The sequence below is a fragment of the Eptatretus burgeri genome, chromosome 9 (genome assembly GCF_056783735.1).
Source record: "Eptatretus burgeri isolate ZD-2024b chromosome 9, Ebu_testis_v1, whole genome shotgun sequence".
NCBI classification, from domain to species: domain Eukaryota; kingdom Metazoa; phylum Chordata; class Myxini; order Myxiniformes; family Myxinidae; genus Eptatretus; species Eptatretus burgeri.
Window position 1 is genome coordinate 28,834,705 of NC_140969.1, and position 26,595 is coordinate 28,861,299.

At 46.3% G+C, this 26,595-nt stretch overlaps 1 protein-coding gene across 4 annotated transcripts in view; it reads right to left on the reverse strand.

Annotated features, from left to right (window-relative positions):
* USP48 (ubiquitin specific peptidase 48) overlaps positions 1–3,886 on the reverse strand; it is a 180,711-nt gene extending 176,825 nt beyond the window's left edge. The window contains exons 1-2 of one of the 4 annotated variants that reach the window (XR_015061515.1): positions 3,336–3,886; positions 844–964 (exon numbers count right to left, since the gene is read on the reverse strand). Coding sequence is in view for 3 of the 4 variants with exons in the window: in XM_085894514.1 (XP_085750640.1) it covers positions 844–964; positions 3,336–3,496 (282 nt within the window). In the remaining variant the exon portion in view is untranslated. The remainder of the gene's footprint in view (positions 1–843; positions 965–3,335) is intronic. The other 3 variants (XM_085894514.1, XM_085894513.1, XM_085894515.1) reach the window with 3 other exon arrangements.
* Positions 3,887–26,595: the final 22,709 nt, after the last annotated feature.

Genomic DNA, 26,595 nt, shown 5'->3' on the forward strand with positions numbered 1-26,595 from the left:
CCAACAAATGTCGGCAGATGGGACACCAGTTTAACGCCCGTCTGAGGGACGGCACACACAATGATAATTAATCACCCTGCCTGTGAAACACCAGGTGACAGTTTAAAGCTAGGTCTGGGGGAAAACTTGGGGACAGACTCGAATAGGTATTTCATCATACATGTTAGAATCAGTGTGATATAATGTGATGTTTATAGCTGGGTCGAGATTCAAACCCAGGCTAGATAGCTTTGAAGAGAGTGTGCGTATCGCTCGGCCATTCTGCCACCCAAATATACCAGAGAGTTGGTGTCAAAGCCACCCAATGCTCGCCTGTTTATACATTTATCGTTTTTAAAAGACTAGTCTAATAATATTTTGTATAAAGCATTGCAGTGAAATCTGATCCAAATAATTTTAAATCAATATATGTATTTGTATATTGTAATCAGTAAAAAATAGTGTGGTAGATAAAAACATGAGAAAGGAAATAACTTGCACCAAAAACGTTAACATTTTCACGCTCACGCTCACGCCGGGGGTATCGCTATAACTCTCTGTTCTTCGAACAGGCGAGCTAATAAAAACCAAATAATTTAATTACTATTCATGAAACAGCCAGAAAAGAATTATTGTAATGAGCATGGCTTTCAGAAGTCCAAAATCATGTTCATGGAAATTTACTACCTTCACTCAAGACAGAAACAATGTGGCTGTGCAAGGCAAAGACATGTTGACAAAAAAATATTTGGATGAGCTTTGGGCTAAAAATAACATCATCCCCAAACATTTCATCTCAGCAAAAATATTCAAAACAAATTGCATCCAAAATGGTAACAAACTCTGCCCTGAAGCTTTGCAAACCTGGACACGTCGTTCACCATCTGGGTGATCTGTACTTGAGAAGGATTCTTCATCAAATTCACCAGACCAGGTGTGTTCACCAAGCCCAACCAGACAATTCGGATTCCATTTACAATTTTTCCTGCCAAATAAAGATGTGTAATACAACAACAAAATATAGCCCACAGTCCAAACCTGCAAATATATATAACAACAAAATATAAAAGCAACAAAATAGCCCACAGGTCGATGACTTAACAAATTATTAGGAAGAAAAATAAAATGAGGAATCAAATATCCATGCCCCATACAAACCAATCGGTACCAACTCATGTTCCATGAAAGGAAAAATCTTAGAAATTTGAAGAGGATTGGATTAAGAAGGAATTTGCTAACACACCTGAAGAACTTCACCATTTTCTGTTCAAAACATACCTTCAGTAGATTCAGGTTTGGGAGAAAAAGAAAAGAATGCAGCTTTTCGGGTGATAGCTTGCAAAGATACCAACAGATCAAAAATGAAAATGCAAAGAGGGTGATGGCTTGGAAATGCATGCCGGTCGGCGAGCAGGCAAGTCCGCCAGCCGGTCGGCGAGCAGGCAAGTCCGCCAGCAGGTCGGCGGGCAGGCAAGTCCGCCAGCCGGTCGGCGAGCAGGCAAGTCCGCCAGCGGGTCGGCGGGCAGGCAAGTCCGCCAGCGGGTCGGCGGGCAGGCAAGTCCGCCAGCCGGTCGGCGAGCAGGCAAGTCCGCCAGCGGGTCGGCGGGCAGGCAAGTCCGCCAGCGGGTCGGCGGGCAGGCAAGTCCGCCAGCCGGTCGGCGAGCAGGCAAGTCCGCCAGCCGGTCGGCGAGCAGGCAAGTCCGCCAGCCGGTCGGCGAGCAGGCAAGTCCGCCAGCCGGTCGGCGAGCAGGCAAGTCCGCCAGCCGGTCGGCGAGCAGGCAAGTCCGCCAGCCGGTCGGCGAGCAGGCAAGTCCGCCAGCCGGTCGGCGAGCAGGCAAGTCCGCCAGCCGGTCGGCGGGCAGGCAAGTCCGCCAGCCGGTCGGCGGGCAGGCAAGTCCGCCAGCCGGTCGGCGGGCAGGCAAGTCCGCCAGCGGCTCGGCGGGCAGGCAAGTCCGCCAGCGGGTCGGCGGGCAGGCTAGTCCGCCAGCCGGTCGGCGAGCAGGCATAGTCAGCCAGGGAGCGAGTCAGTCAGTCAGCCAGGGAGCGAGTCAGTCAGTCAGCCAGGGAGCGAGTCAGTCAGTCAGCCAGGGAGCGAGTCAGTCAGCCAGGGAGCGAGTCAGTCAGTCAGCCAGGGAGCGAGTCAGTCAGTCAGCCAGGGAGCGAGTCAGTCAGTCAGCCAGGGAGCGAGTCAGTCAGTCAGCCAGGGAGCGAGTCAGTCAGCCAGGGAGCGAGTCAGTCAGTCAGCCAGGGAGCGAGTCAGTCAGTCAGCCAGGGAGCGAGTCAGTCAGTCAGCCAGCCAGGGAGCGAGTCAGTCAGCCAGCCAGGGAGCGAGTCAGTCAGTCAGCCAGGGAGCGAGTCAGTCAGTCAGCCAGGGAGCGAGTCAGTCAGTCAGCCAGGGAGCGAGTCAGTCAGTCAGCCAGGGAGCGAGTCAGTCAGTCAGCCAGGGAGCGAGTCAGTCAGTCAGCCAGGGAGCGAGTCAGTCAGTCAGCCAGGGAGCGAGTCAGTCAGTCAGCCAGGGAGCGAGTCAGTCAGTCAGCCAGGGAGCGAGTCAGTCAGTCAGCCAGGGAGCGAGTCAGTCAGTCAGCCAGGGAGCGAGTCAGTCAGTCAGCCAGGGAGCGAGTCAGTCAGTCAGCCAGGGAGCGAGTCAGTCAGTCAGCCAGGGAGCGAGTCAGTCAGTCAGCCAGGGAGCGAGTCAGTCAGTCAGCCAGGGAGCGAGTCAGTCAGTCAGCCAGGGAGCGAGTCAGTCAGTCAGCCAGGGAGCGAGTCAGTCAGTCAGCCAGGGAGCGAGTCAGTCAGTCAGCCAGGGAGCGAGTCAGTCAGTCAGCCAGGGAGCGAGTCAGTCAGTCAGCCAGGGAGCGAGTCAGTCAGTCAGCCAGGGAGCGAGTCAGTCAGTCAGCCAGGGAGCGAGTCAGTCAGTCAGCCAGGGAGCGAGTCAGTCAGTCAGCCAGGGAGCGAGTCAGTCAGTCAGCCAGGGAGCGAGTCAGTCAGTCAGCCAGGGAGCGAGTCAGTCAGTTAGCCAGGGAGCAACCAGTCAGTCAGCCAGGGAGCAACCAGTCAGTCAGCCAGGGAGCATGTCAGTCAGTCGGCCCGTCGGCCAGTGGGAGAGGCAGTCGGCTCGTCAGTCACTCAGTCAATCTGTCGGTACGTCGGTGAGCAAATACCTCCCCATTCACCGAAAACAATTCCCAGCAAGTCATTTATTGCCGCTATTAATTTTCAGGTACTTCCAGGCATTGACTGATATTACGATTTCAAACCAATTGTCACTCGTTATTCAAATCATCCATAATATTTGCATCAAAAACACTGAAGATATGCAATTCGTAGTGATATTTCAAACCTCACCCTTCGTTTACCTCGACGCTCTGTGCTCGCAGTGCGGGAGAATAATCCGGTATACCGCTTTCACATGTTCATCTTGCACATCTTCAGGTGCAACATCTGCGGTCCACGTCCAAGTCGACCGGAGGATCACGGGAGAACCGCTGCCGCCTCGCCTTCTGCGTTGTTTAACCATCACTTCTCATCCCTTTCTTTCATTTCACTTCACTCGCCTGTAAAAGCCGCTTTTGCCTAGCCCTCGTTTCTTCAGCAATTTATTCCATTTCAGTGAAACATCCAGATCGCGAGTCAAACCTCAAAATCGCTCCTCAGATTGCGAAGTGTGGCGCTGAAAGGACGTCCTCGCGCTTTAAAACACCGCGCCTAACAACAACACCCGGCGTTACCTCCAAGACACTTCCTTCCTCTCAAGATTAGACCTCTGTCCTTTTCCTCACCCACTTCCTTCATGCCTACTATCCGTTCTCCAGACTGAATTAAATTTATCAAAAGATAAACTATGTATGCACCTTGAAGAGTAACAGAACTCATACCAAATCCAATCCTCACAGCTCGTCAACAAGAAAATTACGACCATATGTCGCCTTTGCGAACTACACCGCCACAGCAGCATGCCCCGTGACGTCACGGTGAGCAAGACAAGAAGATCGCGATTTCACCGAACGATGTTGCACCGTCGACGATGGGCGCTCGCAATACGAAAGGAAAGCGCTTTTTAAATGAATTTCCTTCCACCATCAACTTCACACCGGGTAGAGAACGTAGGATTCTTGTTCGTCGAAGAAAGCATCCCTTTCCATTTTCTAGGATTCTGAAGATACATACAAGGAACTTTGGCACAGGAGGCCAATCGGAGTTTGGATAAAGTCTGCGATACACCAACCCCAGAATCTGTTGACACCAATTTCCACTTACAAGAGAACCTACAAGTCCTGTCGACATCCCGGCACCCCACCACGTCCAATGGATACTGTAATTTAGACGCAGGAGGACATTTGGCCCATCGTGCCACATCAACACGAAACCAATACCTTGTTGTGTGTGTGTGTGTGTGTGTGTGTGTGTGTGTGTGTGTGTGTGTGTGTGTGTGTGTGTGTGTGTGTGTGTGTGTGTGTGTGTGTGTGTGTGTGTGTGTGTGTGTGTGTGTGTGTGTGTGTGTGTGTGTGTGTGTGTGTGTGTGTGTGTGTGTGTGTGTGTGTGTGTGTGTGTGTGTGTGTGTGTGTGTGTGTGTGTGTGTGTGTGTGTGGGAACTCAATGAAAGTTTGATCCTTCAGGCTTTATTTAAAGTCCAATGAGGCCATCCATCAACCAACAAGCGCAATTCTTCCCGCTTACCCGCGGTTCCGCGCAAGCGCACCCGCGTGGAGCACGACACAACATCTGAGGACTGGAACATCCCTTTTCCTTTCGCATTGTTAAGCATGAGTCACATTGGCTCTACAGCTCGGATACGGCGGCCGTACCCCCCCCCCCCCCGAATTGACAGAAACGTGCGGCGGCCGCAGAGTTTCTGAGGTGGCCTCAGGGTGGCCCTACGCCGTAAGGCTATCCTTTACAGGCCGTAGGGGTCGCCGTGGAATTATAGCGCGGAGTTATAACTTTTTTCATTTCTACGTTGGCCGTAGCAATTCGACAAGCCGTAGCCATGACGTAGATGTGTTCGACGTCGACCGTACGGTGGGCTTGTGTTATTTGTGCGGCTGTCGTAGGCTCTTATTAATGAAAAATGAATTTTGCCAACCCCCAAAAAATTACGGCGGCCGCACGATTTCCTCGCTCACCGTAGGGTAGTCCTAAGGCGTCCATGTGTTCAACGTACGGTGGCCTTGCGGTCTGTGTGACTACCTGCGGGCAACGCAGGGTCGACGCACTGTTCCCCTACGCCCGCCGTGCGTCTGACGTACGGCCTTGTGGTAGTCTGCGTCGACTGTGCGCTACCGCTAGAGATCGGAGTATAGGTGTTTGCCACCAGTGTTGGGCACAAAAGCGATAATCCGATAACAGATAATTATCGAAGTTTACTTTTTTTATCCGACTATTATCGGAAGTTAACTTCCATTTATCGTTATCGGACCAGTTAACTTCCGATAACTCGATTTTTTAGTCCCATAATGTCCGTTAATTTTTTGTCCGATAACATTTTTATCGTTTCCGGGTCGCATTTCGCCGAACTAATTCATTATCAATGAGGAGAAAAATGTACATGATTATAGATTACTTGTTTTACAAGATGATGCTGAATCAGGCCACCGCGTGAAAAAAAATGGAAGAAGAGGAGGTGGAAGAAGAAGAGGAGGAAGAATAAGAAGAGGAAGAAGAAGAAGAAGTATAAGAAGAAGAGGAAGAAGAAGAGGAGGAAGAATAAGAAGTATAAGAAGAAGAGGAAGAAGAAGTATAAGAAGAAGAAGAGGAGGAAGAAGAAGAAGAAGTAGAAGAAGAGGAGGAGGAAGAAGAAGAAGAAGAAGAGGAAGCAGAAGAAGAAGAAGAAGAAGAAGAAGAAGAGGAGGAAGAAGAAGAGGAGGAATAAGAGGAGGAAGAAGAAGAGGAGGAAGAAGAGGAAGAAGAAGAAGAAGAAGAAGAAGAAGAAGAAGAGGAGGAAGAAGAGGAGGAAGAAGAAGAGGAGGAAGAAGAAGAAGAAAAAGAAGAAGAAGAGGAGGAAGAAGAAGAAGAGGAAGAAGAAGAAAAAAAAGAAGAAGAAGAGGAGGAAGAAGAAGAGGAGGAAGAAGAAAAGGACGAAGAAGAAGAAGAAAAAGATGAAGAAGAGGAGGAAGAAGAAGAAGAAGAAGAAGAAGAGGAGGAAGAAGAAGAAGAGGAACAAGAAAAAGAAAAAGAAGAAGAAGAGGAGGAAGAAGAAGAGGAGGAAGAAGAAGAAGAAAAAGAAAAAGAAGAGGAGGAAGAAGAAGAGGAGGAAGAAGAAGAAGAAAAAGAAGAAGAAGAGGAGGAAGAGGAAGAGGATGAAGAAGAAGAAGAAGAAGAGGAGGAAGAAGAAGAATAGGAGGAAGAAGAGGAGGAAGATATGAAGAAGAAGCCTGGCAATGAGATTTCCTCAGCCATGCGGCTGCTCGGCTCTGCAGGTACTGGGTTCGGTCAAGGTTGGGGAACCCGAAAAATAAAAACATATGTGACTGCTACATTGTGTGACCGTGGAAATACTGCGGCGCCCTATAATAGCTCGTGGCCGTAGATTTTTTAGACCCCACGGCCGCAGAGCCAAATGTGACTGAAGCATTAACCATGTGCTAGAGCAGGGGTCGGGAACGTTTTTGACTCAGAGAGCCATGAAAGCAAAATATTTGGAAATCTATTTCAGTGAGAGCCATATAATATATTTTAAGGCTGAATTCAACTAAATGTAAGTATAATAAGCCTCTGAATTTATTCTTTTAAATAATGTTGTTATAATACTCACCATTAATGGGACTTCTGGTGCTGCATGGATTTGCTGATGGCTTTGTAGTCTGGTTGGTACTTGGTGAGGTTAAGCTTCATGCAAGCGTTGAGGCTTTCATCCGTTAGACGTGATCGTAGGTTGGACTTGATGTTTTTAAGATGTGAGAATGACTGCTCACATGCATACGTAGATCCAAACAAGGTCAATACAGCAATACTCACACGCTGCAGTGTGAGGTATGTGACAGGAAGCGCGTTCCAAGTTTTGATAATCAGCTCGTCTTCGGGTTGAAGTTTTTTCATTTCTGTCCACATGTGCTTGCTCGCCAACTCCGCTTTCTGTCGTGCGATTCTTTCCAAATCTTCATTCAGTGACTTGAACTTATTCACCCACATGTCTAAGGCCTTCAGGTCAGCCACTTCTGCTTCAAAATCTCTGACGGAGACACCAGGAATGTAACTCAGGTCGGCTGTGTTCAGTGAACACTCGTTTGGATGGGTGATGAACTTAAAAAGACGAGTGTGCTCACGAAATTCTCCAAAGCATGCTTTGAATGACTGTAGGAGAGTGGATGTGAAGCCAGCTAACTGGTGGAGATCAAAGTTTTGAGTGGGCTCACTTGCTGTGCATGCATCTTTAAATTGTCTCAGTTTTTCAAAATGTAGTAAACGACCTGTTTCAAGATCCATGATAAAGAGCTCCAGCTTGTTTTCAAAAGCAAACACGGCTTGTTGAAGCGATAACACTGTATTTCCAATGCCTTGCATTTTCACGTTGAGCTGGTTCAGATGTTCAGTCATATCCACGAGATAGTAAAACTTGAGGAGCCACTCAATTTCGGCTAGCTCAGGATGCTCAATCCCTTTCATTTCAAGGAAAGTCCGCATTTCGTTCAGGCAAGCCGCAAAACGGCTAAGCACCTTCCCTCTTGACAACCAACGCACATTGCTGTGCAAAAGCAGACCGTGATAGTTATTTCCAACTTCATCCAGCAGTGTTTTAAACTGGCGACCATTTAAGGCTCGGGCAACAATAAAGTTGATCACACGAATGACCAGCGACATCACTTCGCCAAGCTGCCCATCACACATCTGAGCACAAAGTGCCTCCTGGTGTAGAATGCAATGGAAACTTAGGATGGGTCTATTTTCATGTTCACGGAGAAGCGCCACAAATCCTTTGTTTTTCCCCACCAAACACGGAGCACCATCAGTACACACTGAGATAAGTTTATCCAAAGGTAGATTTATTTCTTGAGCAAATTCCATGAAAGACCTGAATAAATACTCACACCTCTTGTGGACCCTTTTATTGGCAGAACAGCAAGACTTTCTTCGCGCAGTGTATCACCAGCAGCATATCTTGCAATCACACTGAACTGCGACAAATGGCTTACGTCTGTTGACTCATCCAAAGCCAGGGAAAAGAACGGCGCTGTATTTATGTCCTTCACTTGCGTTTCCTCCACTTGGTTTGCCATCATGATGGTACGATCATGAACAGTTCTTGTCGACAGAGGCATGTCTTGTATCCGTTTGATTATCTTGTCTTTGTTCGGAAGATCATCAAAAAGTTCATTGGCTACATCCAGCATGAACGTTTTAGCATCCTCGCCATCTGTGAATGGTTTTCCGTTCCTCACTATTGCTAAAGATCCAGCAAAGCTGGCGGAATTATAGTCACCTTGCCGGGTCCATACGTGGAGTTGCTGCTGGCTGGCTTGCACCCTGCTCAGTAGCTCTTGGCACGCTTTCTTTCTGCCGTCTCCCGCAGGGTATTTTGATGCAAAGGTAGCATGGCGTGTGTCGAAGTGCCGCTTTATATTCGACCGTTTCATCGATGCAATTTTGTCATTGCAAATTAGACACACCACAGAACCTGCTCTCTCCACAAAGGCGAATTCTTCGGCCCATTCATCCTGAAATGTACGATACTCCTCATCTTTTTTATTTTCGCCATCTTCTTCGTCGAAGGGTTAGCTTTGAGCAAATGAGAGAGTGGGAGATGTTGACCCAACTCAGACTTGGCAAATAGTGAGTCTGGCTGGCCTGCGCACGGGCTTATATACTCGAGAGGTGTGGCGCGGCCGGGCGACTCTGGGATGCTGTCGCCTCAGCGGTGGCGCGTGATTAGTCGAGATGAATTCCGCCACGCGTCTCTGCGGCGGCACGCCATTGGAGGAACCGAAATCACTAGTCGCCTCGGCCGCATGATTGGACGAAACAAAAACCGCTTCAGCCAATTCGGAGGCGTTTTTTCTTCTCTCCTTCTGCCAAGTTCAGCCCTGCACGTGAATGAAGCACGACACCATTCAAACTATAGGTAAAGCTTCCACGAGAAATATTGGACTTTCAAAGTTTCAAACTCCAATTTTATCTGCGAGCCAGATGCAATCATCAAAAGAGCCACACCTGGCTCGCGAGCCACACGCTCCCGACCCCTGTGCAAGTGCATAGTGTTGGCTCAGTGGTTAGGGTGGTGGCTTGGGATCCTAGAGTCCTGAGTTCAAGCCCCGTCGGCCACTGAATTAATACACCAGGGGGTTGACTCAGCCTGTCATCCTTCCGAGGTCGGCGAAATGAGTACCAGTTCCAGTGTGTGTACTGGTAGAGGGGCACTGCATCAGCGACACAGTCGCGCTTCAAGAAATGATAGCTAGCCCAGCAGCTAAGCTGCCATACGACCACCACCACCACCAACCATGTGCTGGGCTTTCCAACTCATGCCTACACTACTTAATCCCGACATGGAAAACTTGCCAGTTTACTCTACATAATCAACTCAATTGTTTAACACCTATTGAATCTACTTCACTAGGTTAGGAACAAGAAACAAACACAACGCCCTCAAGCATTCAAAGTCAACTGTTCAAGCTGTTAGTGATATTAGTCAAAGTCACACGTAGTTCGCCAGTGTTGCAGGACGTCTGACAATCCTACCAGATCGGGTACAGGTAACCAGGCCATTTTCTGCCCCAACCATCAACATGGCTGCAACATCACCCTCGACGGGTGTATGGCCACGATTCGGTGAAGACACACCCTCCTCCTCGGAAGGATGATCAATACCAGGCGTTGCCACACCCTCTTCACTGGGCAGTGGGTGGGAGGTTGACTCACTTGTTGGACTGACACACAGGACATTGCTGACCTGATCTGAATCACCAATATCGATATCCTTGAATCTCTCATTTGTCAACCGAAGATGGCGATGACTTTGGCGGTGCATTCTGTCCGTGAGGGTAACAACTTCATCGGAACGGTTGGCAACTTGACGGGTCACTTTGGCCAGGACCCACTCGTTTCCACGGGTTGCTGTCTGCATCCGTACTACATCTCCTTGTGCCAATGGACACAAGTCACGTGCTGAACAGTCATCGTGGAGTGCCTGGCGTCTCTGGTGGGCTGCAGTTCTCTCGGGCACATGTTCTGGTAGTGTTAGCTGTAGCAGTGATGCGGTAGTCGGTGTCAACGTACGAGTGTGGTGGCCCATCAGACGTTGTGCAGGACTGTAACCAATGTCCTGTGAGGGTATATTTCGATAATTGAACAGAGCAAGGTACACATTTGATTTTGACCTCACAGTTCGTTTCAGCAACTGCTTTGTGATTTTGACAGCACTTTCTGCCCGACCGTTGTTCTGTGGATACTCTGGCGATGACGTTACTATCTTGAATCCCCAAGTCGATGCAAATTGGCGGAATTCTGTCGACACCAAATGGGAACCATTATCACAAAGGTCTCTGGGATTCCATTCCGTGCGAAGTGTGCCTTCAAATTTCATATTATGGTTGATGACCTCATGTCATCAATGAGGTCAACCTCAATGAAGGCCGAGTCATAGTCCACAAGTACTAAATATCGTCTCTCATTGAGGTAGAATATGTCAGCGTTGAGCTTTACTCACAGACGTGTTGTGACGTTGTGAGAGACTGCAGTTTCTCTGTACTGCTTGGCTGCAGTGGCATTGCAGGTGTCGCATTTTTGTATGCAGTCACGTACATCGGCATTCATGCCTGGCCAATAAATACATTCCCGGGCCCGACATAGACAGCTCTCCATGCCGAGGTGAGATGAATGGAGTCGTTTCATTAATTCATGGCGAAGAGAATGTGGTATGACAAGCCGTTCCCCTCGATACACCAGGCCATCCTGAACTGACAGTTCATCACGTGCATGGAAGTATGAGCGAATCTCCTCCAGAGTCGACCACATGGACAATGGCCAACCATTTCTGATATTTTGTTGTAGCGTGAGCATTGCTCCATCTTTGGCTGTATGCAGAACATGTCGGGAGATACTGGAACATAATCCTGCATATTGATGTTCTCCACTTGTGACAGAGTATGCGATGTCAGGCCCGTATTTGGCAGGTAAGCCCTGCTCAGTGTGTCAACCAGGTATAAATCCTTACCCGGCTTTTAGACGATGTCCACGTCATAGAGCTGTAGTCGCAACAGCATTCTTTATTGGCGTTTTGGAGCTCAGCACAGATCCTTCTTGGCGATGATTTCAAGAGGCTTGTGATCGGTATGGACTGTCATTCTGGCAATATGTGTATTGGTGGAATTTTTCCAGCCCATACATCACCCCCAGGAGTTCCTTTTCAATCTGGGCATACCTGGTTTCTGGATGTCAGGGCCCTGCTGGCATATGCAACCAGTTGACCATTTTGCAACAATGCCACACCCAATCCCATTTCAGAGACATATGTTTGTAGTGTTAACTCTTGTCTGGCATTGCAATACCTCAGAACAGGGTGTGCAGTGATGAGCTTCTTGATATGATGTAATGCCTTGTCATGGTTGTCAGACCAATGCCAAGCCACATCTGTTTGTGTTAGCTGCCATCAAAGGTAACAAAAATCGCTGTTTCGGGAGAAATTTGCTGAGGTACATCACAAACCCTATGAAGCGACGTACTGCTGATACATCCTGAAGTTTCGTCATTTCCATAACAGCTTGTGATTTTTGTGGGTCAGGTTGCACGCCATCGCATGTGAGCAAATGTCTGACATCTGCCACCTGTGACTGCCGCAGTTTGACTTTCTCTGGGTTCAAACACAATCCTTTCTCCTTGCAGCGTTCCAGTAGCTGTATCAGCTTCTGATCATGATCAGCGATAGCATTGTCTTCAGTCTGTCCCTCACCATATAACAGTATATCATCATGTACTTTCTTGCATCCAGGCAAGCCTTCCAATGCCTGGTCGACCTGCCGTTGAAATTCCTCTGATGCGGATTTGATGCTGAATGGCATCCTCAGCCAAAGGTAGCGTCCAAAAGGTAAGTTGAACATCGTTGCATACGAGCTTGTGTGGTTTGACATGCCAAGTTTGACATGCTCGAGTTTGACATGCCAGAAACCATTATTGGTGTCAAACGTGCTGGAAAACCTTGGCATTGGTCAGATCCAGGAGGATCTCTTCAATTGTTGGCATGGGGTAGTGACTATGTCTGATAGCCATGTTGAGGTCCTTTGGGTCTATGAACAACCTCAATTTACCAATTGTTGGCTTCACAACCATCACCATGCTGTTGACCCATGGAGTAGGTGTATTACTGGGGTTATAATGTTGAGATTATGCAGTCTGTGAAGTTCCTCTCTCAGTTTTGCGCAGAATGCAATGGGAACTCTCCATGGCAGGTGTACAACTGGTTTTATGTTTGGGTCGATCTCTTTGTGAGTCATCTTCAAGCAGTCCTGTGCCTTCAAAAACACCTCCATAATGCTGCATTACATTGTCAAGCGATAGCGGTGACTGTATGTGCTGCTAAGGTTGGCAATCTAGAGATGGAACATCCACAAGCTGGTGGATATTCTCTAGTTGAATAGTGATCAACTGCATCTGAAATGCAGCTCTGCTTCCCAGTAATGGCATACAGTCATTCCCCATGATGAGAAACTCAACACGGTAGTATGTAGCTTTAGGTTCAGTGATGGAGTACGCATTGAAGTCATCGGCATGTCCAAAATCTTCCGATCCGGTCTATACTCAATTGTCTTAAGTCTGGCTTCTGCCATGCATTGGAATGCATGCACTGTTGATGTAGGCGAGACTTCAACCACTCAAACGCATTCCTTCGATAATTCCGTAGCATGACATAGCTGCATGCACTTCGCCAAATCAAGATCTGCCTCTCAGAGTAAACGTTCGCGATGCATAGAATCATTAATGCCACAGATGATGCAATCACGAATGAATGGTTCCCAATGTGTTCCAAAATTACAGGTTGCTGCCCAGATTCATAATTGTCACATATTTATCGATTTTCTCAATACTCTTGGTTTCTGCTGAAGAAACGACAGTGCTCAACCGTCTCATTGGTGCGTGGGTGGCAATGGGCATCAAAAGCTTGCAGGAGTTCAATGACAGTGCGATCACCTTCAGCTGTGTCGAATGACATGGTGCAAAAGATCTCCCTACCTTCTGTGCTGATCAAGTAGAGAATCAACTTTACCTCCCTCTCTTCTGAACGAACGTTCATTGCAAGGTCCAAGTGCAGTTTTAACCCCTCCTTCCAGCATCTCGACATCTGCAGGTTAGTTGAATGGAAGTCAAGTTTGCATGGTGGCTGTAAATTCATACCCAGCAAATATTACAACGTTGGGCCGACGTTAGCCGCGCCGGGCCGTTAGAAAACAACGTTGGGCCGACATCGGAAGGAAGCGTTGGCCCAACGTCTCCTATGCAATACGTGGGTCTCTACACCGACAACCATTTGGGGTATGCATGGAGAGATAATCCCTGCCATACTTCGATCGCCACAAGGAAATCTCTAACAAACCTGGGATTGGTAATCATACTCCTGTATGCAGACTTAAAGGATAAAAGACGTTGGGGAAACATTGGGTCGACGTCAGAAGGGGGTTTTGGGCTGACATCATTTGGTCCTGTTGGGCCAACAACGTATTATCCTAACCAAAGTAGAACACTTATCCACACAGTATCGAGCTTCAAAGAACAACCAATTTTTTATATTCAAAAATTTGAAATAACAAGCAGACAAGTAAAACAAGCAGCAAAATCAGGAAGAAAACAACGTATTAAAAGGACATGTCCTGAAACATTGTTACATTTCCATCTAATTAATTTATTTAATATCCTTGATCTTAGTTCATTGCCATGCATTACTCCCAAACCACTGCAGGGTCAATATATCTGTTGAGGAGGGGAAAAATATGAACAAAGGCCATACACACATACAAACATCCACTTTCAAGACCATGACCAAAGCACAAAACCGCACACATTTAGCACCTGCTGACCAAATATACTAAGTACTCGTAAAACACAGTGATGCAGTATTCAAAAATATCCCTGTATCTAACAAAGTTGTGTTTCTTACATTGTATTGCAAAGAAAGTTCCTTAATTGTTCAAGTCAATTACAGAAATTTTGACTACAGGCACATGAAACGAGTAAAACCCGAAGAGTGGGCAACAGAAACACACAATAGTACGGGAAAAATGTAAATGTGAAATTCAAATTCATGAATACTCACATTGAACACAGATGAACGTGTCCATTGGCAGAGCTTCTTTAGGAGCTTTATCCCTCACACTGGGTGTACCCGACAACCAGTTGGGGTATGCATGGACCAGAGACCAGTGGGTCTCTACACCGACAACCAGTTGGGGTATGTGTGGACCAGAGACCAGTGGGTCTCTACACCGACAACCAGTTGGGGTATGCGTGGAGAGATAATCCCTGCCATAGTTCGATCACCACAGGGAAATCTCCAACAAACCTGGGATTGGTCATCATACTCCTGTATGCAGACGGAAAGGATAGAAGACAGCATATCATTCACGTTAAGAGGCAAAATGAAAAGAGAATTAACACAAGTGATTTCATACTTTCTCACATGTTCCATCTGGACATACTAATTTCGTGACATGTTTGCCTAAAACTTCCCAATCCTCAAATGAGGATGGCCGTATCTCCTGGGACAAATGATCAGCCACAGGCTGATCTTGTTGCACGTGAGAAGGGCGATGACGAGTCATTGCTTCTTGGTTTGCTGCAGCATCCATCGTTGGCGGTGGTAATTCCAAAGCAGCTAAACAAGTTAGGATTGGAGGGGAAACAGGATGCTAGCAAAGAGCTCCAAAATGATGCAGTATGGGGAAAGAAACCAGAAAAGTATTCCTCATAGTCATGATTTAAATCACACAAACGATCCGAAACAAACACTGCCGCTATGTTGTTTTCACAATCGACTCGCATTCTCGGCTTTCTCGCTCTCACGATAAATGTGTGCCGGGTGTCAGATTATTTGCTCTACAGATGAGGATTTCCTCTTATGCACTTAAAGAAAGCCTTGCTATTATGTTTAATGTTCTAAGCCATGTCTTTCTCATACTCTCTTTTGGCTTGCCGAGTTATTTACTTCACTTGCCTCTGTTTACTCCGATACTGATATAAATCTAGCTCCAGTCCTGTTATTTTATACCTAACTAGCTGAAGTACCCGGTAATACCCGGGAAATTTGCCCTATTTTCCTCACGCTAGTTAGACTGAGGCATTAGTTGTATGGAGAAAATTGGGAAGGCTTCTTTTATTCCTCAGATTTATGGAAGGCTTTATGCTGCCGTAATCCTCAGAGAGGTCATAGTTGAAGGCGGCCTTGAGCCACTCAATGTTTCTAGCAGTAGTGGAAACTGTCCTTGATGTCCTGCCAAAACCCGGACCTAGAAAGCTGGAACGTGAGTTTTGTGCTTCTCTCGCCCGTCGGTGTGACGCTCTATTTGCAGTTAGGCGACGCTCTCTCTCTGCAGCCGACTCTGCTTGCCTGGCTAGTTCATGAGCAGATATATCAGCAGTAAGACGACTCTCTCTCCGCAGCTGACTCCGCTTGCCTGGCTCTTTCATGAGCAGATCTATCAGCAGTTATTTAGTTATTCAGCAGTTATCAGTTGCCGTGCGCGTGCAGTTCGAGAATTCAAATAACAGGAGGAGAATGTGTATGTTTAAAAAGTCAACGAATACGAACATTTTGTATTTCAAAAAACCCTAGCGTTTTTAACCATTAAGCCTTTTGTTACAATTAATATGCCGGCGCACTATTCAAAAGCCTTTTTTTTTAATGGAATTTTTTTAAAATATTTTTTTCATTTTTATGGAAAGCCACTTAGCACATCCTGGAGTTGAATGTTAGGTCTATATGTGTGTAAAGTTTCATCAACATCGGTTCACTGGTCTTGGAGTTTATTGGTTACAAACAGACAGAAGGACTGCCATTTATATAGTAGAATAAGTGCCTTCTGCTTCTCCTTAATAGCATTCCTTATCTCATTACTCAACCACCCTGGCCTCTTTCTGCTTCAAGTTTTTCACCTTATTGGAATGTACTTTCTCTGCTCTCTACACATTTGCTCCTTGAAGGTTTCCCATTTCTCTGATGCTGATTATCTTGTTGTTAGCTTCTCCCAATCTACATCACCCAACTCTCTCCTCATATCCTCAAGGTTTGCCTTCCTGAAATCTAATGAAACGGAAGATTAATAAGGAAGGAGAAGAAATAAAGAGCAAAGAGGAGTCATCAGGAGGAAGCTGGATAGGAATCGGGTTTCAGCCGCTACTCCACGACCCTCAAACCTATCCAGGCACATCCAAGTGAGCCTCACAGAAAAATTTCTGCAAGAATTCACTTCTCCTGAGAGATAGATAACGAAAGAAAGGAATAGAGTAAAAGACATGAAAGAGAAGAAAAAGCAAGAATTAGAATGAATAAAGAGACTGTGGTAAAAAAAAAAAAAATGAGAAAACAAACTGTGAAGGGAACAAAGAACAAAGATGTCAGAAAGAACCCGGACACATCGATTTCAACAGTTACTCCCCAGGCTCAAACGCAGAAAACACTACCTAAATAGCTTTACACTACAATCCTGAACAATAACCCTTCACAGAATCTTTGCATACACAATTTTATGGTCACTTGCTCTGAAATGCTCCCCTACCTCCACTCCTCCACCTTATTGGGATCGTTACTGAAAAGGAGGTCTAACACTGCACTCCCCCTAGTGGGCTTATCTACAAACTGGGTTAAAAAGCAATCATGGACTAAAACTAAAAACATGGACTAAAAACTAGGAAATCCTCATCTGCTCTGCCCTTTCCCTGTTCCTGGACCCAATCTATCCCTGGCAAGTAAAAATCCCCCATAATCAATACTCTTCCTTTACCACATGCCCTTTTGAATTGTTCATGTACTCCTCCTTCCTCCTCTTCTTTCACACCCAGAGCCCTATAAAAGCATCTTTCCAGCATCTTACTATTTTGCAATCTCTAATCTCCACCCATACAGAATCCTCGACATTGATTCCCTCCTAAATGCCATTCCTTCTCCCAAGATAATGCTGTCCTTTACCCAGATTGGTACTCCTCTTCTCTCTTTCCTATCACACCAATACACCTTGTAGCCTTCTAATCCTATCCTCCAGTTGCTCTCCTCCTTAAACCATGTCTCACTCACTGCAACTATGCAACTACTCTTCGCTATCTACTTTGGCTTCAAGCTCTTCATCTTATTATTTAAACTCTTGCCATTGGTATAGAATATATTTAACTTTTCCCTTCCTGAAATTATATTTTCTTGCCTGGCCTTACTAATCACAATTACATCATCTGTTCCTTCCTTAATAGCTTCCCAACCCTCCATGACTGAAAAAAGCCTGAATTCCTTCCTCAATTCCCACTGCAAACCTTGCTGCCCCCTTTCAATTTAATATACATCCATCATTCTGGAAGCACTCCCTTTGTCCCTGAAATTATTCCCACTGCTTCTTAAATGTAAAATCATCCTCCCTACACCATTCTTCCAGCCAATGGTTAACAACTATCGCTCTGCTCATAATTTCTATATCATTTCCTCATCTTGGGAGAATCCGAGAAAACATTACCTCACAGCCCTTTGTTATTTTTAGCCGCTTTCCCAATATCATGTATCTATTTTTGAAAACCTCAGAGTTGTGCCATTGGCAGCAGAAATAGTGAATAAGTGTAAATTGGAATTATATAGGTACCTTGAAGTATTGGAGAGAGGGGGGTATAGGGATGTTGGGAGGACTTTTCGGTAGCTTGAGTATGGATGGGTGAATGTGTGCATCTGTGCGGATTGTTGTTTGTGGGGATCTGATCAAGAGTTGGTGTGTGGTCAACGTTGTGTGTTTCTCATCCAATAACCGCATTTTCCCACTCCACCTCCTCTACCTTTCCAACCCCCTCTGAAAATAAAAAAGAAGAAAAAAACAAACAAAAAAAGTACATTTTGAATTTTCTTTTTGGTCTGGTCTGGTCAGGTGTTCATGTGGCACAGACAGGATGAGCCGAATGGCCTCCTCCTGCATCTAGATTCCTTGTGTATCCTTGTGTGTAACCAACATGGCGGCGTGCATGGCATTATGGGATCACTCTGAAAACACTATACAACCATTCAGTAATCAAGGGTGTGTTCAGGTACCAAGGAGCTTCAATTGCTTGCCAAGCCAGCTGTTCCTTGTCAACCGTTTCGATGGTGTACTTGCTTGAGTACTTCAGCCACTTGGCAATTGTGATAGCAAGCTGATTGTTGATGGAATACACCTGGGATGCAAATAAAACAAAGTTAAAGTATACATTCTTTAATCATTTTAAAAGTGACCAACTCCATGTTTTGATGGTCTCCATGGTTTTGTTTGTTTGTTTGTTTTTAATAGGATCTAAAGCTTGTAGTGGAACTTCCGCGCGCGCACACACACACACACACACACACACACACACACACACACACACACACACACACACACACACACACACACACACACACACACACACACACACACACACACACACACACACACACGTCTCGCACACGTCTCGCACACCTGGACATACAGATGAATGCACAAGACACAACACAGGACCGTTGAAGATTAAACAAACACAGCCACCGAGCTTGGACTGTTGTGAGGAGTGCCATCACTTCCCAGGGTACTCTGGGATCAGAAATTCTTTCCGTCGCCTCTCCAGCAGTTTCCGAAGAAAAATGAAATCCAATATATACTGGTACTGAGACGCTGAGGCCTCAAGATGGCGCTGGAAGCAAACAAGGAAGGTGCTCCTTCATTGTTGTCGTGAGTACTCAGCCAAGCAAATTAAATCCACTTCACCTAATGGTCGTTGACTCGTGGTTGTGTGGAACAAAAGTCACTCTTAAATATTGGCGTTGGTGTGTGACTCCTGAAGTAAAGTTTAAAAATGAGCTGATACTCAAGTTCCCCCACCTTTTCAGTGGTACCGGTATGAGGAATAGATCTGTGTAATGTGAAAGCTAAATGTTGAACGTTTTTTGAAATATCGAGTGCACTAGCCAAGTTTCTGAGATGGTTGCCATGGCAACATAATTCAGCCAATCAGGTCGAGATAATCTGTCCCGTTTCAAAAGTCCTGTATTATAAAAGGATGCATCACACCCTTTTCACATTATCATTAAACATATGAATTTAATTTGGAACAAATAATCATCGAAAACGACAGCACAAAGTAAGTGGAGCATGAAGGTGATGGCCTGAACGATTAAAATGAAAACAATAGGGGACATTCAAAATGATGTAATCTGCCCCAAAACGCTTGGTGCGCATGAGCAGAAACCTTTGGCAGCAATAGCGGTCATCAGGGAATGTTAACCTATATCGTGTGTGCGAGACAAGGATTGTTATCTAAAATGGATTACAAAGCTTCTAAAAGAAGCCAAACAAACTTGGAAAAGTACCTGAGAGAAAGAGCTGTACCTCGACACAACAAAAGACTTGGAAAACATTCTCGGATCAATAAACGAGCAGCTGCTTGTAGTACAAACTTCCGAGGCAACGCTCCACCCCTCCTCCCGAGGAAACGCTGCACCCCTCCAAGGTGTTTCATAGCTTCGCCCCTTGGGAGGCGATGAACGCTACTCCCCTCGCTCTCGTGTCGAGTCTCCCGGCACCCCTGGTAGAGGTTGATAGAGAGGTTTTACACACAATTTCCTGACTATAATCCCGAACTAATTATTACCACGCACCATCCCCTGTGTGGCTTCCATTCAAACCAGAGCCGTATATTAGAAGAGTTTGGCCAACTTAACAATAGGCGCCATGTTGTGGGCCGAGGGCGTGTACGCTCAAGCTTGCATCGCAAGTGTGGACTGTATGTTTTAGGGCTTGCCCTACTGAAGTTTTGTTTCTGGATTGTCTTAATTCTTGTTTTCTCTGTAAAAGATTTGAAGCCTTGTCCCATCTACATATACTGCATCTCTATATCTAAATCTTTGTTAGAATTTTACCGACTTTTTCATTAATTCATCGCAATCTGAGGCTGTTGTAAGAGTGTTTATAACCCCTCAAATCTAAATGTTTTTTTTCTGGGTCTTACTTCGTTCTCGCCCCCCCCCCACCTTACTCTCTTCTTCCTTCCCCAAATCTCTCTCTCTCTCTCTCTCTCTCTCTCTCTCTCTCTCTCTCTCTCTCTCTCTCTCTCTCTCTCTCTCTCTCTCCGGCACTCTCTCTGGCTCTCTCTCTGGCTCTCTCTCTCTCTCTCTCTCCTTCTCTCTCTCTGGCTCTCTCTGGCTCTCTCTCCGGCACTCTCTCTGGCTCTCTCTGGCTCTCTCTCCGGCACTCTCTCTGGCTCTCTCTCGCTCTCTCTCTCTCTGGTTCTCTCTGGCTCTCTCTCTCTCTCTCTCTCTCTCTCTCTCTCTCTCTCTCTCTCTCTCTCTCTCTCTCTCTCTCTCTCTCTCTCTCTCTCTCTCTCTCTCTCACTTTCTCTCTGTCAGAAATCTATTTTTTCATCTCTCCAAATCTCTTCTTCTCCACTCTTTCTCCCACCATTCTTCCCTCATCCATTTCATTCCTCCTCTTGAAATCATCCATCCCTTTACATATTCTTACTTCTGCATTTTCCCACTCTTCGCACTTTTTTCTTTTGCACTTGTCCATCTTTTAACTCGTAATAATTATCTGTGCTACGAGGAAGCCGACAAATCTATGTTCAGATCAACTTGACTAGTTTAATTGTACAATTAAAAAAAAAAAACTTTAAATCAAATGAACATTAAGTTTCCATCTTACGTTAAAACATCAGGTTAGAGGGCGATGAAATGCTGCAACTTTTACCTTAAAACCCACCAAATGTAGAAGGTCTAGAAACTAGTGAGGTCTGTAAACTGAGAAATCATCATTGTTAAATTGCACAGACATCATGATAGAAAAAAAAGTCTTCCTGTCATCATTCATGGTCCTTGAACTGCATGTGTTTCACTTTCAGGTCTATACTGTGTTACTTATACGTATAGGCATTAAGCATGGTTATAGAGTCATGGACCAACCACATCTAACAGTTCCAAGGTAAATGGTTCAAATGACTAACGCAAAGTTTACACTGTTCTCTGTAGTCCCATATACCGAAATACTGTTACGAATCTGGAACCCATCGCAAACAACAGCCAGAGTCCTTATAGATCAGTTATATCGGTAAGTATATGTTTCTAGTTAGGGTCCCGTCCCTTGTTTAATGGGTATTTAAGTGAACGTGCGCTGCGAAGTTGTTTTATAGTCAGGTCTTTAAATCCTTAGATCCGACAAACCAACCACCCTGCCACTGAACTAGCGCTTTACAGCACGTTCCCATTCACGGCTCCTCCACTGAACTAGCGCTTTACAGCACGTTCCCATTCACGGCTCCTCCACTGAACTAGCGCTTTACAGCGCGTTCCCATTTACGGCTCCTCCACTGAACTAGCACTTTACAGCGCGTTCCCGTTCACAACTCCTCCACTGAACTAGCGCTTTACAGCGCGTTCCTCTTCACAACTCCTCCACTGAACTAGCGCTTTACCAGGCTCCCCTTGCTGTCCAATCAGGAGCGAACAGCGCGTCAACACACCTGATCCCTGTCCAACCAAGCGCACACAGAGCATCCGATACCAAGGCTCCACCCTGCTCAGGCAGCGGATAAAAAGACCAGGCTCCCTTTGGAGGTGTGTTTGGGTTCGTGTTCATGATCGTGTTGGCGTCGGAGCCTGGTTGTGTGTCGGAGCCTGAGGAGAATCGCTTGCTTCGCATGCCTCGCCACCTCCTCACTTGTTTTTGCTGATCGTGCTGGCGTCTGACGCTCCACTCCTGGTGCCTTCGTCCTTGATGCCATGTGAAAGCTGCGGGTTTGAGTCCCGCCACTGAGCCGGATCGTCGAAGACCGCATGAGGCGGACAGGTCCAAGCACAGGCTCTGGTCTCCAGCTCACCTTTCCTCGAGCTGGAAGCCTTCAATAAAGACCTGACAGGGTCCATTTCTTTGGGTGTGTGTCTGTGTGTGGGCCCGTCTCTTAAGTAGAACTGTCAAGTGCTTTTGGTCACTGTATATTGCCTGCCTGATATTCGGATAACTCTGCCCTTACGTGCTTCCCGCCCCGCTTATTATTGTAATAAATTTCCCTATTGTTGAATGTCCCAGCTCGTTCCCCGTCCTTTCTTTTATTGGCTTAGCCCGGTGCGTGTTGAGGAATAGCAAGGCAGTAAATTATTCATTTGGACCGAAGGGCCACGGTAACCATCCGCTCGGGTTACATACGGTTCGGGCATGGTAACGGCTCGTCCCGCTCGAGGTCTGTCGAGGGTGTGAATTCCCTGGTAGCTTTCCCGCGTGGGGACTTAGGTATATTGAAGTTTGGAAATTAACCCTACCCCACGCGGTCGAATTATTGGCGATTCATGGTCCTGTAAGGGACCCGTGCCTTTCGGACTTATCTGAGGGTCATGACCTAAATTCCGGTGTGTTAGTTGGAGCCGACTCTACTGCTCCCTCTCGCGGTCGTGCTCGCCACCGATACCCGGCCCCACAACAATCTGTGTTAGTTTCGAAACATGTTATCCGTGATCTTCAACTAAATATACACTAACTTGCTACAATTTTTTGAAATTGTTGAAAAAGATATCAGTAATACAATATTCATCAATATTTATTTTGCTGGTGAAATAATACTTGGGTCTTATTTAGTCTTTACTTTGACGTGTTAAGTTGACCTTACCTCATACAAGAGACAGTTGTCGTTGGCTTTCCAGCCATCCCGACAAACCTTTACTTCCCAGATTTTCCCCTTTCTGGGTTGCGGGGGAAGCGATGCATCTGTTTCCCATGGTTCTTTCGATTTGAGTAACCCCATGCTGCACAGCAGGGCATGTTTATAAACGTTGTAACTCTAAATATTTCATCAAAGTGACGTTTTATGAGGAAGCATTCGATGCAAGATGATATGTTTGTAGCGCTGTAGCAAAGCGAGTATCGTCTGCTAGGTACGCAGGTTGGTCCACAACATGGCGCCCTGTAGTCACATGAGGGCTTTAGACCAATCATAAAGCAGATGCGCTGAAACTGGGTTGACCGTACTCCTTCTAATATACGGCTTTGATTCAAACAAGACAAATCTTAAAACAACATTTCCCTACTTATACATTGAGATGGCTAACTACTCGTACAAGGACCATGCTACTCTATACAATCCTATCTGCTCTATGGTAATATCTAAAACCACCCCTGCCCCAGTTTAATGTCCATCCGAGAGACTGTATGTACATTGATGAATCACCCTGCCTGTGAAACACCGCAATGACAGTTGATAGCTGGGTCGGGATTCAAACCCAGGAAAGACAGCTTAGAGCGAGCGTGTGTACCTCTCGGCTATCCTGCCGTGATCTGCCAATTCATCGTTTTATAAAAAACTGAATTGATCTGAGCAGCAGTTCCAACTGCGAAATAAAATAACAAGCAAACAAAAAAAACAACTTTTATTTATCCAATTCAGAAGGGAAGGGAAGCCAGCATGAGGGGGTGGGGACAGCTGCGTGAGGAGAGGGAAGGCAGCATGAGGGGGGGGGCAGTGTGAGGTGAGGGAAGGCAACACGGGTGGGGAGGGAGGCAGTGCGAGGGGTTGGAGGCAATGTGAGGGGGGGAGGCAGAACGAGGGGAAGGGAGGCAGCACGAGGGGAGGGGAAGGCGGTGCGAGGGGAAGGCAGCATGAGGGGAGGGGAAGGCAGTGCAAGGGGAGGTTAGGTAGCGTGAAGGGGGGAGGCAGTGTTAAAGGAAGGGAAGGCAGCATGAGGGGAAGGGACAGGTGAGAAAACGTGCCAAAAAAGCACCATTTTCTTTTTAACCACTGGGTTCTATATAAAACCGGGCGGGAGGTTGGAAAAACCGAAGTTATCTACCTGGCAAATTCAAAACTAAACCGTCAATCCTTAACAGTGACCTTAACAGAGGGGGAGGGGTGGAGGAGCAGGGGGAGAGAGGCAGAGGGGTGGGAGGGAGAGGGATAAGGGTGTGAGGGAGAGGGATCGTGGTGGGACAGAGAGATGGGAGAGGGATGAGAGATGGGAGAGGGGGGTGGAGATTTTGGTCGATGTGACATCCAGTTTAACGGTACACACATTGATGAATCACCCTGACCATGAAACACTGGGAAGAAAGTTTATAGCTGGGTAGGGATTCAAACCCAGGCTAGACAGCGAGAGCGAGTGTGCGTTCCTCTTGGCTATCCTGTCATGATGTAAAGGAAATGTTTGATTTTTTTTTTTTTGTATTTATTTATGCCGAAGTGACGGGTCGTCTGATGAACTTTTACTCAGAGAGTAGTTAACGCATGGAATGGCCTCCCTGGAAAGGTTACACTTGATGACGTACCTAAAAAAAAAACGATCTCTGTAGTTGGTTGTCTTAAAGTACAGGTGCGACATAACCATGTTTCTGTGCCTACTGATTTCTTCATTGTGCCTTCTGGAACACCTATACTCATGGACCTCTTCACTGCTCTCGGACTGAATATTGTTAATGGATGTGTTACTCCTGCATCAGTGCTAAGTACCTCTGTGCATCAAACACCGGCTTGGCAAACATCGAATGCAAACGTCACTGGAACTCTCGGCTATGCAAAAGGATTTGTACACAGAGTGAAGATAAGGCCCGATGTGGTGCCAATCCAGCAGAAGCTTCGCCGTTTACCTTTTGCTGTCCGTGATGCTGTCTCGCAAGAAGTGGAAATGCTTGAAGAAGCGGGTATCATTGAGAGAATTGACTCTTCCGAATGGGTTTTACCTATTGTCGTTACGCATAAGAAAACGGGAGGTATACGACTGTGCATGGATATTCGTGAACCCAAGAAGGCGATCGTAATAGACAGTCATCCACTCCCACATATTGAGGAGGTATTCACAAAACTTCAGGGAGCGAGAATGTTCTCTACTCTTGATCTTCAGAGTGCATCGCATCAAGTGCCCTTGCATGAGGAAAGCAGAGACCTTACGGCTTTCATAACCCATGAGGAACTTTTCTGTTTTTGTCGTGTTCCTTATGGTCTTGCTTCTGCTCCCAGTGCATTCCAGCGAATGATGTCACAGATGTTAGCTTGTCAGGAGGGTGTCCATTGTTATCTAGATGACATAACTATGTATGTTTCGTCTCCTGAGAAACATGAGGAACATCTTCAAGCTGTTTTGAATCATGTTGATCAAGCAGGCTTAAGACTGCATTATGACAAATGTCATTTCAGAAAGGCTGAACTTTCTTTTCTGGGTCACATGATCTCAGAAAAGGGCATGAGCCAAAACACCGAACATGTGATGGCAGTAACACAAGCACCACCACCAAAGGATGCATCTGCTCTGCATTCTTTTCTCGGTTTGACTTCTTGGTAATCCAAATTCATTCCAAGTTATGCAACAGTCTTGGAGCCACTTTGTGCCTTACTGCACAAGGATGCTGACTTCTCCTGGACCGAGGCTGTGCACACTCATGGCATACCTGTGGGGTAGGAAATTTATCTTGCTTACAGACCACAGTCCACTGACCACACTACTGTCTTCGAAAGGTCTTGGTCGAGCTGGAATGAGAATTGCATGTTGGTCTGCATGCTTACTGTTGTTTAACTATGAAATTGTTTACAAACCCGGCCATCAAAATGTGGCTGCAGACTGTTTATCGCTGTTACCACTCCCCATGACAGAGCCTTACCACAAACCGGAGGTAGAAATGGTGGCTTTAGTGTCCAGTGACTGTGCTGCTGTACCTGTGGAACAATTCAAGGAAACTTGCAATAGATGCCCTATTCTACAGAAGGTCCAAGGATATGTCTCCAAAGGATGGCCTTGCAATGTGAAGGGCATTGACCCAAATGTACATCTCTACCTTCACATTCAGAATGAACTGGCTGTACAGGAGGATTACTTGATTTGGAGCACTCACCATGTGATATTGCCGACAGAACTTCAACCCAAGTTAATCCAGCTTGCCCATGATATGCATCAATGTATTGTAAGCACTAAACAAAGGCTTCATGACCTCTACTGGTGGCCAGGGATGGACTCCCAAGTAGACGTTGCCATCAAGTCGTGCATTACTTGCCAAATGCATGATAAAACAGCTGTCACTCGGGTTCCACCTTCGCAACCAGTGCCGCTCTCTAATGCTGCTTGGGAAAAGCTTGCCATCGATATAGTGGGACCACTTGATAACGGCAAAATGGACTGTTGCTCTGCCGTTACCTTAATTGATTACTTCAGCAAATGGCCAGAAGTAGCCTTTATGTCCCAAGTAACATCTGCTGCAGTTATCAAGTTCCTGACTGCAGTATTCAGTCATGAAGGAAATCCGCAGGAACTTATCTCGGACAATGGATCTCAGTTTGTTTCAACTGAGTTTGAAACATTCCTGCAGGAAAGAAACATCAAACACTGCTGTAAGTTCAATCGATCACCCACAAGCCAACGGGAAGATAGAACGCTTCAACAGAGTGTTTGAAGACTGTTTACATTCTGCAAATGTCGAAGAGAAGCACTTGAAATCATCCGTACCCGACTTCTTGCAAACGTGTCGAGCTACAACA